The 19,052-nt window shown below is 38.1% G+C and overlaps 1 protein-coding gene across 2 annotated transcripts in view; it reads right to left on the reverse strand.

The window, feature by feature from the left end:
• GABRA1 (gamma-aminobutyric acid type A receptor subunit alpha1) overlaps positions 1–15,321 on the reverse strand; it is a 49,866-nt gene extending 34,545 nt beyond the window's left edge. The window contains exons 1-4 of one of the 2 annotated variants that reach the window (XM_038739927.1): positions 15,223–15,321; positions 14,521–14,728; positions 12,099–12,187; positions 8,199–8,311 (exon numbers count right to left, since the gene is read on the reverse strand). In XM_038739927.1, the coding sequence (XP_038595855.1) occupies positions 8,199–8,311; positions 12,099–12,172 (187 nt within the window). In that variant the 5' untranslated portion in view covers positions 12,173–12,187; positions 14,521–14,728; positions 15,223–15,321. Of the gene's footprint in view, positions 1–8,198; positions 8,312–12,098; positions 12,188–14,520; positions 14,932–15,222 lie in introns of those variants that run through there. The other variant, XM_038739926.1, reaches the window with a different exon arrangement.
• Positions 15,322–19,052: the final 3,731 nt, after the last annotated feature.

Raw genomic sequence — 19,052 nt, forward strand, 5'->3', positions numbered from 1 at the left:
CATGAATGTTCTTACTTCTAAAATATTTCCTGGATCTAACCCTTCCCGGATCCTCAAAGAGCTAGCCACCTGGTTCAACCTCCTGTCATGTCATGGTTAGACTGCTGAATCACCCTCTTCACTGGTCTCCTGGCATTAAGGCTCCCCAGTTTTATTCATTTACCCTACTGTGTAGATCTGGGAATGTTGCAAAGGAAGAGCCAGTGGAATTTAGCAGTAGACAAGTAGCCTTCTAGGTCAAGGAGAATTGTAGTGTTTTCAACAGAAAAAGTAGGAAACGCTGAGGATGGCACCAAGTAGTGAAGATGTGGGAAGGTGGCCTTTGAGGGGATTAGTGCTCGTACCATAGTCTCCAATGGGGCCCTGCATCCCTGGGTTGTCCCAGAATCTGGAAGAGTGGCAAAAAAGCCCCCATTCCCTAAAGGAAGGGAATGTGTCAGATCAGTGCTTTGAACCCAGTAGACACTTGATACTTCTACTTCTTCTCTCAACCTTCATCCTCTCTAGAACCCTCCTCATCCTTCCCACTCTCGTCCTCATCATCTGGATCCTCAATCATCCCGATCCTATCCTTTAAGAGAACCACTTCCCAAAAGGGACAGTGCAATTCTAGCATCCCAGGATAGTTCCTCAAAGGCCGAGCGGGCACGTCTAGGAGTTCAAATAATTCTCCCTTACTGGGGACAGGGCTATACTATGACCATCTTGCACTGGGGCCCAGATCAAGGATCCCTCAACCTATGGTCATGAGGGACCACAATGTCTGTCAAACTCCTTTTCAACCTCTTCCCATATCTGGTATTCTTCCCTGGTTCTGGTCCTGATGTGGGGCTCCTATTTCCTGTGTACCTGCTTGGTGAATGGGTGCATTTCTGAAAGGTGCCTGATATTTTGGGGTGTTTCAGCCCCAAGGCACATAATCCTAATTAATTTTAATGTTTGTCTCCCCCTCTAGACTGTGAGCTCCTTGTGGACAGGGAACGTATCTACCAACTCTGTTATGAGTAGTCTTCCAAGCACTTAGTCTGTTGCTCTGCACACAGTAAGTGTTCAGTGATTACCAGACCTAGCTTATGAGAAATCAATTTAGGAAACAATAATATGGGGATTAAAAAAGGTAGGGCAATTGGCCACTTCATAGGGAAATTTTGAGCTGGAAATGAACATAATTTGATTGGAAAATTGATAACGTTTAAAGTAAGGTCATACAATTGGATGCATCTCAAATGTTCATAGTAACCACTTTTAAATGTGTTGTTATTTTGTCATATTCTGGCATGAGATGATTGGCTCCATTTAGGTTTGATTACTTTTTGCTCTTGGAATGTATAAAACTCATTACTTATAATACAGCAATAGGAAGGAAATATTCGGATCACTGTGCAAGTCTGAAGAATTTCTCGTTGTTTACCAGCAAATTTCCTCAGGCTTCATGCATCAGTTTTGTAGGTATGTGAAAGCTAAAAGGCAATTTTTGCTAGATGTCTCCTGATTTTCCCGATTTCTCTTTATTTTTCTTGTCACTATTATTTTTCTTACATACAGTTGAATCATGGGACTGTTAGCTTTTGCCTTTTCAAAGGAAGGTCTCATATTATATAAAAATTCTGGCACTGGAACCATCCAACAGAATCTGAAATTGCAGTAGCAAGTTTAGCTTCCAAATTTAAATCAAAAAGTTAAGATTATGCCATTTCTTGTTAATTGTGATTTTTAAATAGGACTACACCAAGCCAGATATATTTAGGTTCCATGTAGGAAATCCTTCTGTTTTAGTTATTGATTTTTTAATAAAACTAGTCCGGTATATATTCAATATGAAATATATTTGGTACTTCTTGAAACTTGAATAATAAGTTTTCTATGAATGCTGAAATTCCTATGTAACTAGGACGGGGCCAAACAGATATGAATGCAACCACATTCTTCAAAAGTGATAAAGGTAGAGTTACTACTCCATCTTCTTTCCTATCTTTCATGTCCTGAAAAATAGATTGGGAAGCTGCATAAGGCAGCTTTAGCTAAGCTAATCTTTGAAAGACTTTTCAACAAGTTTTTTTTTCTAATCAATCACATTTTTGTATTTCAAATATAAATAGGTAACCATGATTTAAACCATCAGCTGTGACAAGTTTCCAAATAGGGTAATGAAAATTCAGAATAGATAAGGTCCTCTACAACTATAAGGGAATCAGAGCATACCCGCTTCTGTCAAGAGGCATATAATAAGTCATCCTGGAAATCTCCAGCAGACTTATTTAAGGATTTGCCCTCTCTTGTACTGAAATTGTTCAAAGAAATCACAGGACCTGGTAGTTAGACCCCCATTTGTACATTGACCGCCTAAATATAGGACACTGAGAACAAATAATTTCATTAACTTTGAAGGAAAATGCATCCATATGCTTTGTGCTACAAAGAAGATTCACACTGAATTCTTTTACTTGGCCTAGGATTGTATATTACATGTTTGCTCACCACTTGCTAAATATACTAGGAACCTGTTATCCTGGTGAACCAGTAAATTACCAGAGCAGTTCACCACCACCACCAAAGGTATTTGTTGAGCACCTACCATGTGCAGAATACTATACTAAATGCTTGGACAAGTACAATGCAAGCAGAATAAAAATTCTGGGCTCATTAGCCACAAGTAACTATAGTAATGGTTATACAATTCCATTTTCGCAAGCCAAGTGCTTTGAAGGGTTCTCTATGCTGAAATTTTAACCAGTGAATTGTAGTTGCTGTTGGATTGCTTTAATTCTATAGGTATCAGGGCAATCAGGATCTTAAAAGATAGAACTCAGTGTTATGGATTGATATGGAGATAACCAGTGTGAGACATTATAGATTATAAACCAGGCAAATATCAAGTTCTGGAATAGATACAAGATAATCAGGTAGAGGCAACCCCTGTTCAGTATGGGACTCACAGTCTCAGGGGAAAAGAGAACAGGTATTGAATCTCCATTTTACAGCTATGGGAAAAGCTGAGAGGTGAGGAATTATAGAATATTGGAGTTGGCTGCTGATTCTACTTGGTATACTGCTGTAAAATCCAGCAGTCCCCTGTGAGGGTTCTAGAATTAACTGTGGAACCATCTATGGAAAGCAAGAACTGCCCTCTGCATTCTTCATTTGGTCCAAGATTGTGCATATTTGCTACATATACTGGGAATTTGCTATCCTGGCAACTCAGAGAAGGTTTCCTGACAAACTTCATACTTCTTCACCCTATTTGCTCTCTCTTCTGCATAAGCTGTGGATTTAGGCATATACTCTTCTAAACACTTTGGTATTTACCCCACTATCAGTCCCATAGGATTTACATTCTTTATGTGTCTTCTACTACTTATAATTTATTTTAATGCCTGTTTCTCCAGTAGATTGTTCACTCCTTTACAGTTGGAATTGTGTCTGATAGTGATGATAATAGTATTAAGCACTTAATAGGTGCCAAACACTGTATATCTAACCAGAGTAGATACAAAATAATCATGTTGGACATAATCCCTGCCTATAATCTACTGTATTCATTCATTCAATCATATTTATTGAGCACTTACTGTGTGCGGAGCACCATACTAAGTGCTTGGGAAGTACAAGTTGGCAACATATAGAGACGGTCCCTACCCAACAGCGAGCTCACAGTCTAGAAGGGGGAGACAGACAACAAAACAAAACATATTAACAAGATAAAATAAATAGAATAAATATGTACATGTAAAATACATAAATAGAGTAATAAATATGTACAAACATATATACATATATACAGGTGCTGTGGGGAGGGAAAGGAGGTAAGGCAGGGGGGATGAGGAGGGGGAGGAGGGGGATAGAAAGGAGGGGGCTCAGTCTGGAAAGGCCTCCTGGAGGAGGTGAGCTCTCAGTAGGGCTTTGAAGGGAGGAAGAGAGCTAGCTTGGTGGATGTGCGGAAGGAGGGCATTCCAGGCCAGGGGGAGGACGTGGGCCTGGGGTCGACGGAGGGACAGGCGAGAACAAGGCACAGTGAGGAGATTAGAGGCAGAGGAGTGGAGGTGCAGGCTGGGCTGGAGAAGGAGAGAAGGGAGGTGAGGTAGGAGGGGTTGAGGTGATGGACAGCCTTGAAGCCCAGGGTGAGGAGTTTTTGCCTGATGTGTAGGTTGATTGGTAGCCACTGGAGATTTTTGAGGAGGGGAGTAACATGCCCAGATCATTTCTGCACAAAGACTATCCGGACAGCGGCGTGAAGTATGGATTGAAGTCGGGAGAGACAGGAGGATGGGAGATCGGAGAGGAGGCTGATGCATTAATCCAGGTGGGATAGGATGAGAGATTGAACGAGCAGGGTAGCAGTTTGGATGGAGAGGAAAGGGCAGATCTTGGTGATGTTGCGGAGGTGAAGATGTACTGTACTCTCCAAGTGCTTAGTGAACTGCTCCGTGACCAGTAAACACTTAATATTTACTAGTGATCAATTGATTGACTTGGTTTAACTCTTGCTTCTAGGCCAGTAAAAGTTCCTAATTTACTGATGATCAGTGTTGGTGTTTTTAAATCTTACACACTAATCCTCTCCTGATACAATCCTCACCCGTTCTATTTGGTCATCTGAGGATTTGGAGAACACGTCATCATGTAAATGTATGTCTGAGCAAGATTGACATGATTGAATTTAAAGTTTTCCTCTTGCAAAACTTCAGGTCATTGTGTCTTAATTTCAGATTAACCACTAATATTTTTCCTCTCTCACTTTAGTGTCTGTGTTTTTCTAAATGACTGTAAGCTGTTTTAAGCCTTCTATTATTGTATCTTTTGTTTTATCTGCCCATGAATTCTCATTTTAAATTCAAAATTACATTAATAGTGTTTCCAATCCTCTATATTCAGCCTCCAGATAAATGTATTAAAAGAAAAAGAAACAAGATAATGCTATTCTGTTGAACCACATCATGGGTTCAGAAATAAACATTGATAATACCTTCTTTTGGTAGAGTGGTTTCACTTGCCCAAAATGCTTTTTCATCAATCTTATTTTGCCCTCATAACATCCCTGGGTTGTAGGGAAGGACAAGGATTATTAGCCCTAGTTCACAGATAAGGAAACAGAGGTCTAGAAAGGTGAGGACTTCCACAAGGTCGTACAGCTGGCCAGTCATAGAACTAGAATTGGAACTCAGGTCTCCCTACTTCAGTTACATGTTTTTATCCAGGAGACCATACAACCTTTAAATAGAAACTGGTAAATCAAGGCATAATTAACTAGAAAGTGCTGAAGAAAACTTTGGTGAATCAAGTTTAGTTTTATAAATCAATTTGTAAGATTTTGGAGAGAAGTACAGTATTCAGTCTAGTTAAGACTTCTTAAAACCCAAGTTGGCTATTCATATGATCAATTCCAAACGGTCAATTTGTTTCATTCTTCTCGAAAAAATACCCTCTGAAAGGAGGTGATTGATAACCCATGCTCATTCAGGACTAAAGATTTTTCCATAAATCTAAAAGCCATCCTGTTTAATCTAGTGTTTCCTAAAGTGCCCACTTTAAAACAATGGACCGGATGAAAAAAGCAAAGAGGTTAAGAATTTGGAAAAACCTGTTAAATCTGGTTTCATCTCTATAAAATCATTTAAAATTGATTACAAAACTATGCACTAACAGAGGTGATTAAGGATTCATTAATATGAACTTTGTGTTTTTATTTTTACAGTGAAAGGATACAGGTGTATATACATCCTTATATTCAATGCTTGCTCTTAAGACGTATCTTTCTACCTGACAGTGTCTTGATTAAAAAGCTAGAAGTTTCTTGACTTTAGAGGACAAATCTTTTCTTTTTGAAAATCAAGAGGCTGAATCCAAAAGCAGACTATATTCATTCAACCGGCTTTATTTTGGATCAGTCTGAATTGATCTTGGGAATATCGTCGCTATCCTAGTGACCTTGGAACTTAATTCCTCTTTTGATCATTTCTTTCCCAGCTCAATCCCCCAAACTTTAGTTACCTTCAACAACAGCAAAAAATAAACAAAAATATGCATGTGCTAGGTATTTATATCTGTATTACATTGATGTATTAAAAGGAGATATTAGTAATGAATGGATATGCATGTCTTTCATCTTTTAGACATTTGTAATATCATACAACTATGATTCAAATCTTAATAATAAGTGAAATACTAATACCGATACTAAAATACTAGTAGTTTACCAATACTAGAATTTAAAATGTCAAAGCAATGTATTTCTTACTATGGAACTCGTACACATATACATAAACAGGTTTCTGAACATTAATTTAAAATCTTATGGGTTTTTAAACTGAACATATTTCATAAATCTCCAGAGGAGAGAGAAATAACCTAGATTGTAGGAAAAATTAAAAATATTTGGGTTTTTTTTTTGTGATGGCTACCACTTTATCTTGCTTTGCTTTCTCTTAATCACCTTTTAAATTATGATGTACAATATTGCAGGTGGAAAGAGGATTGACTATATATGGGAGAATCAATAAAAGATCATATTTTTGCACATAGGTTGGTGATAATTTAAATCAGGTATTAAGTCATTTTCTTGCCCACCTCTTCCTGTTACTGAATTCTCCTTTACCTGCACCTAGTCTTTGAATCACAATTAACAATGATGCATTGTTGACTAAACCTAAAATTGAATAATTTAAGAAAGAAATATTTATTTTGTGGCTAATCTGATGTTTACATGGAAGCAGAATAACACTGTCCCATCATAAGCTAAATACATTTTGTCCTGGACTCAAAATTCCCTTAAAAGGCCTATAAGTTTTATGATTTAGGCGATAGAATAAATGGATGATGTTAAAGCAAATCCTTTAAGAAGAGTATCTTAAGCAGAAGGTAAAGGGAATGTTTCCAAATAGCAATCATTAGCTTTTGTAAGAAATGAAATCTAATAGGATTATGGATATACTATATATGGTTGTGATGGGGCAGGAGCGAACATTTTAGTCATCAGCTTATCAGAATACAATCCATTATACATTAGCATTATTATTCCAATCTAAAGAATTGAAAAGGTTTTTGTAACTGAGTGCTAAAATCAAAACTGACCCTGTGAGTGACTACCTGCTAATGCAGTACTTTATCATCCAGGCAACAGGTAAAAATTATGTCTAAATCTTTTATAAAACTAGGAAGTTTGGAAAGATTAATGAGTTAATTATCTTGAGTCCAAATCCAAACAACACTCTCTTGACTCCATGTGGCTATCTGAGCATGTCACATAACTCTCCATTGTCTACTTCACTTACCTGTTAGTATTTTATTCAGTATTAATTATTTAATGATCATAAATTGGCTGGTGCAGTGCCCACCCAAACAGGACCCCCCAGTCAATACTAGGGACTATACAGATGTTAATATGGTGAGAACAATTTGCTTTTATTGAATACGATTTTCTCTACTGAACATGAACTGATGAATATTAGCAAAGATACGATATATTTCTCATTTGAAGATGCTAAATGAAATCATTCACACAGTATTCTCCAAGAGGACTAAAAGAAAGTTGGGAATATTAACCAAGAAAGCACTACAAGCTAGCAAATTAGCAACATACTCTTGAATAAAATATTCTGTTTACTAGTTTCTGGGTGAACACATGCTATTCAAAATTAGCCCTATTCATTGAGGATTCAGATTTCCTGTTTCCCATTGTTGGGTAGGGACCATCTCAATGTGTTGCCAATTTGTACTTCTCAAGCATTTCATACAGTGCTCTGCACACAGTAAGTGCTCAATAAATACGATTGAATGAATGCATGAATTTAACACTAATAAATAAGTACTGATGGTTGGCATTGTTTTATTGTGGAGGAAGAAATTAAGCTTTAGCTCCGATCTTGTCTTACATTACAAACATTTTTACTCAATAGACATAATAATGATCATAATAGATAATTTTCTGGACCTTTTTTTCAATTTATTTGTAAGTTCTTTTATGCCTATATCTGCCTTTAATACATAAAGACACATGTACCTAGATAATGGAAAAATGGCCAAGTACTATGATCAGCATTAATTAGGCTTTTAATAAGTAGGTTGGTAAGTAAACAATGTGTTACTTTTAGTTTTAATTTCAATACTTTTGGATGAAAATAATGAAGAAGAGAAAAAATGGATGTAAACTTAATTGACCTAGTTTTATTCTATAAAATAGTAACACTTGTAATGTCACAAACCTCCCAATCCTGGTCTTAAGCGATTATCGTAGCCATCTAGAAGTCGGTCCAAAATCCGCGTAAACACGGTGGTATTGTCTTTAATTTCATCTTGTAAGGAAGTTTGTCCATAGCTGAAATAATGAAATAGTTAAAATTATAAAGACTAAAATTTTATAAAGGAAGTGCTTTCAAATAGAGTACTCTAGAATCATCTTACCCTTTACTGTCTTAAGGTATCTGTAGTTAGAAAGAAAGCTACTTTCGTTTTCTAAGCTATTTAATGTTGCTTATGTACATTTTTAATGTAAACAGGTCAAAATCTTAATGTTAGTACAAAAAAAGATCATAATGACTTTCCCTTTCTAATTCTCCTTTAATTTTATGGGCTAGCATGTGCATCTTGCACTTAATAGAGATTCCAAATCATTCTTTTTCCAGAGATGGCATTGTGCAGGCTTTATGTCTTTTCTTATGTGAAAAAAATGAACCCATACTTAAATAATCAGAAAGAGTAGAAGTTGGAAATCATCCAGAAATTAAGATTCATATTTAATGCTAGCTTTCACAAAGATGGGATAATATTTTTTTTCCTCCTAGAAAAAAAATTAAATAAAAGGAGTACCTATCCTTATATCTTTTGGAACGTGTAATTAGGTTGTTGCCTGCATTTTATTTCCCCTTCCTATTAAAACCTGAGCAGCAGTCTCCATGATTTATCTATTACAAACCATTCTTTTCATACACTTGAAGATTTTGCCACCTGGTCAATGTGGCATCTTCAAAGTTTAAAAGTTCAAGGCACAGTTTATTCTTTAATCTTCTGAAAGTATTACTTTTTGCTCTTTGCAGATCCCAGTGTAACCCATTTCTTCTAATAAATGATATTGTCATTTTCCTGTTTTCTTCTTAAATCATATTGGATGTCGAGATGAAAACCATGCATTAGCACTTAGAACAGTGCTTGGCACATAGTAAGCACTTAACAAATACCATCATCATCATCATACTTTTGAATGTATCTTAATCTATCAGTTGTATTTATTTAGTTCTTACTGTGTGCCAAGCACTATTCTGGTCTAGTAGTTATTGGAAGTAGTTACTAAACTAGTACTTATTGGAAGAGCGCAATACTGTCAGGAGACACAATCCCTGCTGACAGGGAGTTTACAATCTAGTGGGAAGGCCAATGGTAAAATAAATTAAAGATAGAGAAAGCAAAAGAATATAATGATATATACGAGAGGGTGAGGTGTAGTATCAAAGTGCTTGGGGATAGAAACTCACATGCATAAGCAATACATAAGTTAGTAACAAAATGTCAGTCAGGGAAGGCTTCCTGGAGGAGATATGATTTTAGTAGGGCTTTAAACGTGGGAGGGAGGGTGTGATCAAAGAGTCAACGGTAAAAGTGGTGATTGAGGCAAAGTCAGGTTGATATTAGAGAAGTGCATGGCAGGATTGCAATGGTAGAGAAGTAAGCATAGGTAGGGCAGAAAGACCTAATTTAGTGCTTTAAAGATGAAGATGGGGAGTTTCTTCATGATAAAGAATTTAGCTTATTTCTTAATGGAACATTAAATAAGGGAAATTAAAATTCTGCTAAATCCTGGTTTCTTGAAAAAAAATTGAATAAGGGTATTTATCAGGAAAATCAATTAAGCATAATTTGCTCAATCTATATCCAGTAATACTTGGTCATCGTTCATTTGTGCTACCATATAAGAGCTAATGAAACTCTTAGGATTGAAAAATATGTAATGAAAGTGTCATTGAGAAAGTAACATGGTTTATTGAGAATTTTATTTTTCTGTTCGTACAGAGCAGTAGCCAAAAATATTCAGTAAATAATTCCATAAGAAGTTAACAAAAACAAAACTAGCAATTTAACTGTAAGCAAAATTTCTTGATCTGCCATAAATCCATTAATAGGGTTTCTTAACTTTTACAATTAATTTATATGAATTTTTCACATAATAGCTATTTTTAATGAACAATTATGCTGTCAATGACCTCATTTTTGCCAATGAGTATTATATTTTCAAAGATCTCTAGTGAATTACTGAGAGTACCAAGAATTGTCTCAGAATTAAACTATTTAACTAGCCAGTAAATATATTGTTCTTCATACACTGAAAAAGTATTACAAGGACAATGAAAGGTCATTTAGGTAATGGTGGAAGTAGAATGCAAACACACCTTAGTGAGACTTGAGAAAGGAGAAGTGAGTAAAAGGAAGAAGGAGAGTGAAAAATGGCAAACAACTGAACCCTAGTGGATAAGGAGTTGAAGAAGTGTGACAAACCATAATCACGTTGCTAATAACACTTGGACCGAAATTCATCCTGGCCTTTATCTATGTTTCCCATAATTTTTACAGCCGGTTTCTGAATAAGGAAAACATTGTTGTTCATAACAGCAAGCTATGGCTTCTTAACCAAACACTCACAACTTCATCAGTGTTTCAGGATGTCATGGCAAATAAAAATACTTTTCATATAATTCTTTTTTCATCTGAACTAAGGAGATCAGTCTTGATAGCCTAATCATGCTGTGATTAACAGCACCTGATTCTTCTATCTAAGCATTCTTCTAAACCACAGCATTAGACCTACTATATACACACACATACACACACACTCTCTCTCTCTCTCTCTCTCTCTCTCTCTCTTTCTCTCTCTCTCTCTCACACACACAAACCCCACGATAAAAAGCAAGGTAAATTAATGATGATTAAATATCCTCGCCTCCAACTGCTCCTCCCCCTGTAACTCTTCATAGGCTATGTATATTTTAAGGAGAAATATCAGTTACTGGATGTAATTGTGATTTCATACTAAGCCACTATATAATAAAACACTGTACACTAACTCCATCTACAGGTCATTATAATAGTGACACTTCATATAATTTATCAAAAGCCATCAAATAGGTTAATTTCTCAGTTCAAGAATTTTTCAGTCAACAATTGATTCCCTGTACCCATCACTGAAAGATTATTAACCTCAGTACTAGTATAGCACAAAAGAAGAAATTCTAATTACCTCTTTAAATTCTTTCTCTTACTGTCTTAAAACCCGACTTGTCTTCATAAAATGAATAAAGATGAAGTTTGTGCTCAGGTTTTAGTTTCCACATTTTTCGGTGAAGGGTATTATGTGAAAATATTTTAAATTTTCAGAAGGTGTTCTCTGGTAGGTCATAAGGTGAGTCAAACTTATTTTTTTTTCAATCCATCCAAAGCTGATTTTTTTTAATGTTCTGCATTTAGTTGTATGATAATCTTATGGTTTCTACTTAATTGCTGGGCAAGATTTTAAATCAATTTTTAATCCTTTGGACTCAGATACATCACTGAGTTCTACATTCTCTTCACCTCACCACCTTTCTGACCTTCCCCCCTCTTCCCACCCCCAACCAATGCATACAGAACACTTTCTCCTCAAAGTAGAGGTCAGATTTAATAAACATGCTAGTGATATCATAGACAGCCAGGGTAAACATAGATGCAATATATGGATTCTAGATATTGGTTTAGTAACTGCAAAGTGTGGAGTGAGTCATTCCACATTTTAATTATATATTTGCTGGAACAAAATTGTCAGTATATATTGATTTTAAAGGCTTCTGTGCAAAAATTAGGAAATGACATCTTAAATACAAAAATAATCTACTGGTTAACAGTAAAATTAAATCGATTCTCAAACATCCTTTGTAGAAAGGTGTTAAGCATAATGTATTCAATGTGCTAAGCAAAGAAGTTGAAATATTTCATCAACTTACTCTTCTTTAGACTTAGCTTATTTGATGGCTACTCCACTTTTTAAAATTTCCTTGGTAATGGATCATTTTCTTCTGCCTAATTAAATATATGAAAACTTACAGAAATACTAAGTCAGTACTAGAATAAAATCTCCCCACCTTCTTCCAGTCAAGGCATTCAAAAGAAGGGTCCAGGCCCAAAGGCAGTCAGAAAGACCAAGGTTTCTCTTCATCCTGGCCTCTTGTAGCTGAAAAGTAAAACAAGTAGAAATCAGCATCCCTTTCACCAAAACAGTCAGGACTGAAAGAGTTTAGGCAAATGCTCTGAAGTCAGGAAATGACCTCACAGTGGTGTGACACCTTATTGGAAGCAAGCAAAACATGGCCTTATCCATTCTCCATTCTCCCTTTTTCCATTGAGAAATATCCTAGTGTAGCCATTCTAGAAAAATGTACGCATTTTGACACTTTCTGATGACACTGCCTAACTTGAGAATTTCCTTATTTAATTGAACCTCCCATCCTCCTAAAGATCTCCTGTCATTGGATTTTGCTTTTGCTTTGGGGATATTTTTCTTTGGCCTTACCAAGAGTATGTAATCAATTTCCAAACTGTTTGACAGAGTAAGGGTCTTGGTGTTGCAGGGTTGCTTTGAGAGACATGTTTCACCTTTGTGTTTTGAGTCTTCCTTCATCTCAGAGGTATTTGTGATTGCCTTCCAAGAATATATAATCAATTCAATTTCCAAACTGTTTGACAGAGTAAGGGTCTTGGTGTGGCAGGATTGCTTTGAGGGACATGTTTCACCTTTGTGTTTTGACTGTCCCTTCATCTCAGAGGTATTTGTGATTGCCTTTTCTACCTAATGAAAATCTCCTGATTAGGTACTAGAGTCATGTTTGGAATCTCTATCCATGATGTGCCATTAAATATGCATACTTGTACTTCTCTGAGACTAAAGGACACATTTTATAATCAAGCCATGTGCTGATTATAAACACACCACACATACACACACACACACACACACAAACACCTATACTCACATACATATATGCACACACACACGCGCGCACACACACACACACACACACACATATCATTTCTTCAATCTCTAGCCATTCTGCCTGGCTGCTGCTAGCAAATATTTCCACACAAGCAGGCTCTTCTCAGATGGAAGCAATCAGTGCTTTGCCTTGCTATGATTTAATACAGAAGCCGCTTTCTTTAGGCAACCACTGCTTGGTTCTTGGAATCTGGTTTGCTAGTGGGTTGCAAATGTTTTGTTTTTAAGTAACTATACAAATTTACAGCATATACCATTCTTCAAAATGAAATTCACCAGATAACATGCCCATATTTTGGGGTGTGTTGGAATGCATAATATGCAATTAGCTTAAGAAAATTGTTCACAGATGCCCAAACCTTTATTTCCTAGTAAATGAACTGATAAATGCATTGAAATACTGTAAAACACCTTAAAAATTAAGCACTTTCGATTCCAATCAGTGGTACCTTTAAACACAAATACATCAATTCACCCCCCTCTCTGCCCAGGAATTATTCAGATCAATAAAAAACGATTTCATATACATGTGTAAGCGTGATATAAAATTAATTAATAGTAAAATGATCTGGATCTATATCTGTCAGCCCACTAGTGGATTTAAGCTAAACTAATGACTGGTTTTGACACAGGTTAGTAGAATACAATAAACTGAAACGGCAGAAATGTTCCTAGTAAAAATGTATTGATATTAACCAATTACGATAGTGCTCTACGGATGAAAGAGCAACATCTGTAGTATTAGAGCAACCTCTCTATTCCTATCAACTTTTTTAAAGGTTCTGGAAGGGAACAAAGACAGCGAAATGCAACAATCTGTCTCATTTCATATTAAAAAACGGAAAAAAATCCAACCTCTCTGAAGCCGCTACATTTGCTAAGGAAGTAAAGTTTCTTACATCACGAAAAAGCCAAAGCAAGCCTAACAGTTTAAAGAACCCTATGTTCCCCTCCCCCAACCCCTCTTTACAGACACACATCGCCTTCCCCGGAATCTTCTATATTCTTGAGTTTTTTTCCTATTCAAAATGGGAGAGAATCCCTACCAAGAGGCTCTAAGCAGCATCCATTCGGGTGGAGGTGCAAAAAAAAAAAAAAAAAATAGGGTGTATTGAATGGATCTGAGGAGTAAGGGTGGGAGAGCGCTTTTCCCTGAATCCAACCTCGAGACATGTTTTCCTTCCCAGCACTGCAACTTTGGGGTATTTTCCCTTTGCAAGATGGACCAGGGCAATATGTCCCCGTTTTTCTCCCTTCTGGATCTAGAGTCCCATCTGTCTACAGTGGAGGGGGAATGGGAAGGGAAAGGTGCCCCATCGATCGCTGCGGGTTTTCCCACCTGGAAAGCCAAGGATTCCGTTCTCCCTGCTATGGAAAGAGGCTGCTTCTGTCTCCTCCTCTGTCTCTGTCCATCTCCCTCTGTCCCCTGTGCCAGCTCAGCCAGCTCAGTGTCTGCTCAGCCCCAAAACCCCCAGTCGCCCAGGGTCTGGTGGCCGTCCAGGAGCTTCTCTTACCTCCAGCCCCCGCAGGGCTCAGGATCTCCAAGGATGGGAGCGAAATCTGCCGGAGAAAATCGCCCAGAAATCCGAGATGCCCAGAGTCGAGGTGGCTGGACTCCCCTGGAGCTGAGAGCTGCCTCTCCGTCATTCGGGCTGAGCCATCATGGACTCTCCGGGGCTGGAGGTCCAACCCCCAAATTTCTTCCCAATATTCAGTCCGCAGCTATACAACAAAAGATTCCTCTTTACCGAGACAGTAGTAATACGTCCCGGGGTAAACCGGATGTGAAATAGGCAGTGACTTCATGCCAGAGAGATTTTATTTTAGCAAGGAAGGTGGTACCCGTCCCTCCATCTACAGACCAATCCGCCCATTTTTTTTAGATGCAGCACAGTTTAACTTGCACTGCTCTCCCCTTCTCTCTGGCTACAGACTCAAATCCTTCTCCAGTCTGCAGCAGGGTGGTGGTGGTTTTTTTTTCCCTCTTTTTTTGGTGTGGGGGGGGGGGAGGAGACTCTATACTTGTAATCTTTTGCCACTTGCAATTTACAAGCAGGCTATTTTAAGGCTTGCCTATTAAACTATAACTGATCTGCATTCGCGTTTCCCCCCCTCGGACCAAAGATTGAAAAGCGGCATAAGTGTGAATGAATGCAAACTCTGAAATGAGAAACTGCAGCGGTGTCAGTGGAGATAGCTTTTGCATGCAGACTCACATAGATGTGGCCAGAAGTGCATGTAGCAGGGTGTGCTGGGCGACGACGTCTCGCTCGGAAACTAGCAACCAGGTGCCTGGGATGCTCCGGGCTTTGCTACCCAGAGAATGAAACGGTAATCGGATTGTTTATCCCTTCTCCCCTGACCATCCCCTCCTCCCCCTCTCCCTCCCGCCCGCCTTTGTTGTTTAAAGAGAGCCCAAAGAGCTTTGAGGCCGCCTTAACCATGGCAGGCAACTGTCAACGATGGTTAGGAGATGCTGAATTCCTCTAGATGCCTTGCAGGAGGGGGAGGGCTCAAATGGAGTAAATCGTGATGGTAAGACTTGGTCGCAGGATGCAAATATCAATCCAGATCTTTTAAACCCCTCCCGTGGCTGCAGCTCTCTCTCCATCCAGGGGAATGCAAGAGGGGGCGAAAAGGGATCTAGTTCCATGTAGGAGAAAATAGGTGAACCCTTCAGGGTGTGTGTGTGTGTGTGTGTGTGTGTGTGTGTGTGTGTGTGTGTGTGTGTGTGTGTGTGAGCATTCCCATGGAACCAGAGAGGGCAATGGCTCTCCTTGGATTTTGTGAATGGGTGGTGTGTAAACGCGTGTCTGAGGGCGCTGCCTTCAGAAAAGAGCTCCCTGGAGCTCCGGGAAGAGATCTGCTCTCTAGAGCGCTGTCCCTTCAGAACCACGGTCCAGTGGAGGGGACTGCTCTCAAAAACCAAAGTGGAGAAAGACAAGGCCCGGGTGAAGATAGAAGAGGACAATCCTAAGCTTTCGAAAGTGCTCTGATCGTTAGCCTAACATTTTTTTTCTATATAGCTTGTTTTTAGTTCGTGTTGCTGTCATTTTAGGGGTTGATGACGGTCCTGGGAAAGAAGGAAATGGTTTGAGGACTGATATCAAGGGACCATCAAGAGAGATGGTCCCTTTTAGACTGTGAGCCCCTTTCAGACTGTGAGCCCACTGTTGGGTAGGGACTGTCTCTATGTGTTGCCAGTTTGTACTTCCCAAGCGCTTAGTACAGTGCTCTGCACATAGTAAGCGCTCAATAAATACGATTGATGATGATGAGAGATTGGATAATTTTGGTGACTTGGAGTCTCTTCCGAAGGGGAGCAGCTTTAGAAGTAGGTTTCATGATCATCATCATCAATCGTATTAATTGAGCGCTTACTATGTGCAGAGCACTGTACTAAGCGCTTGGGAAGTACAAATTGGCAACCTATAGAGACAGTCCCTACCCAACAGTTTGTCTCACAGTCTAAATGGGCCTGGGAGTCAGAAGGACCTGGATTCTGGTCCTGGCTCCGCCACCTGTCTGCTCTGTGAACTAGGGCAAGTCACTTCCCTTCTATGTACCTTAGTTACCTCATTTGTAAAAAAAAAAAGGGATTAAGACAGTGAACCGCCATGTGAGACATGGACTGTCACCAACCTGATAAGCTTGTATATCTACCCCAGCGCTTGGTACATTCCTTACCGCATAGTAAGTAACTCAACAGGTATAGTAAAAATCTATCTAAGGAACTCATTCTAACTAGGTAGCTTAAAGCAGACGCCCCATCCCAATCCATTCTCTGATCTTAGATTTTTCCATACCATTTATATTACAATTTTCCTAACTAGATTGGTAGACAGACACAATATGGAACAAGAAGGCATAGCATCATAGATAGGGAATTCTGAAATCCTTAAACTTAATTCTTCATTTATTCCCATAATTCTTTACCTGTTTGTCTTTTGGTTCCAAAAGAGTAGAGTTGAAAGAGACCTGCAGAGATCACAAGATCCATTCTGTTACCATCATTAAACTTTGATATATATTCTATGCAGGATCGTTCTATGCCATCAAAAACATTTGACTATCCTATTCTTAAGACTTCTAGAGATTCATATCCACTTTTATTGTCTGCCAACTCATGTCATTCTTCTCTACGTAACTTTCCTTCATGTAATCCTAAATTTCTAGAGTTTAAATTTGTTACGTTAGAAATTAAGATTAGTGATTTAAATTTATATTTTCACAATTTAACACCTTATTTCTAATTTTATTTCTGAATCAGGGAATTATTACACACATTGGATACAGAGGTCTGTACTAGACTCAGGAAACACTCAAATGATGTTAAAAATGCTATCATTGCTCTATGCAAGTTTACAATCTATCTACTGGGGAAGGGGCATGGGGGTAGAAGAAGCAGAATTGCATAGTGGCTAGAGAGCATGGGCCTTGCAGTCAGAAGGATCTGGGTTCTAATTCTGACTCCTCCATTCATCTGTTGTGTGACTTGGCAAGTCACAAGTTTCCTGTCCTTCAGTTCCCTCATCTATAAAACGAGGATTAAGACTGTGGGCCTTGTGTGGGACATGGACTGTGTCCAGCCTGATTAGCCTTTATCTACCCCAGCACTTATTACAATGCCTGTCACCTAGTAAGTACTGGATAAAGACCATAAAAAATTGAGGAATACATTACAGCCACCTAACTGAATATATGATAAATGAATAAACATCATTAAATAAATAAACAACAAATATTTGGGTCCTGAAGTGGCAGCTGGAATGGCACTACTAGGAAGATGAGGTGATCAAGCGCTTAGTACAGTGCTCTGCACACAGTAAGCGCTCAATAAATATGATTGATTGATTGATCTGGAAGATATAAAAGGAATTGGTCTTATTTTTAATACTAGGACATGGCTTAAAAAGTCATACCAATTACCAACTCTTACAACCCAAATAATCCCCAATCTTACAACTTTTACAGCCCAAATAATCCCTCATATTATCTTATTTTTCAATGTTATTTGAGCAGCTCCTGGATTCATAAACTTTTCTAATTATTAAGTGTCATTGAATTGTTCCCGATTCATGGCAAGTCCATGGGTATAATTTCTCCGGAGAGGTTGCCATAATCTGCAACCTTTCTAATGTGGTTCTTCAGTTATCATTGTTATTGTCTCTAGCTGTCTAGCTGCTGGTCTGCCTCTTTCACGTTTTCCCTGCACTTTTCCCAGGATTAGTGTCTTCTCCAGAGAATTAATCCTCCTGACTACAAGTCCAAAATATGCTAATCTAAGTCGAGTCATTTGGCCTTCCACAGACCACTTTGGTTTAATTTGCTCTAAAATCCATTTATCTGTCTTTCAGGCAGTCTGATATTCACAAAAGCTTTCTCTAACACCACATTTCAAAGGAGGTGATGTTCTTTCTGTCCTGTTTTTTCACTGTCCAGCTTTCAATCCATACATTATCACTGGAAACACCATAGAGTTGACTGTTTGTATTTTTGTGACAATAGTTACATCAGCACGGTCCATGACTTCTTCCAGGCTCTTGAGAGCAAGTCTTCTTAACATGTATTTTCAGAGTATTTCTTGGCTACTATTTCTTTTATTATTGATTATAGATCCTAGGAGAGAAAAACTTTTCTAGGCACTGAAAATACATGCACTGAGAGTAAGAGTTAAGATTCTTTTCCTTTAGAAGATCACAAGCTAATGGGAGAGACAACACAAGTGCCATCACTTAAATTCTTTTGGAAGTTATTGTCTGGTGACCCAGTGATAAATAATCCACTTATATTTATCATATTCAATTGCAAACATATGCACCAGAATTTCATAATGGAAAATTCTGTTTGAGTAACAAGGCCAGCCATACTGAATATTAGAAAATGATATTGGAGATAAATTTGTTCAAGAAATGAAAAGTTTTCATGTTGGGCTGAGATATCTATTATGTGTTCATGTGGAAGACAGGAACCTGTTTCTCTAATTTATTTGAACTGTCAAGAATTTTGGCTAGTGAATAGTTTTCAGGCTGATTATTTTTTGAGC

This window comes from Tachyglossus aculeatus, chromosome X1, assembly GCF_015852505.1.
Source record: "Tachyglossus aculeatus isolate mTacAcu1 chromosome X1, mTacAcu1.pri, whole genome shotgun sequence".
NCBI classification, from domain to species: Eukaryota; Metazoa; Chordata; class Mammalia; order Monotremata; family Tachyglossidae; genus Tachyglossus; species Tachyglossus aculeatus.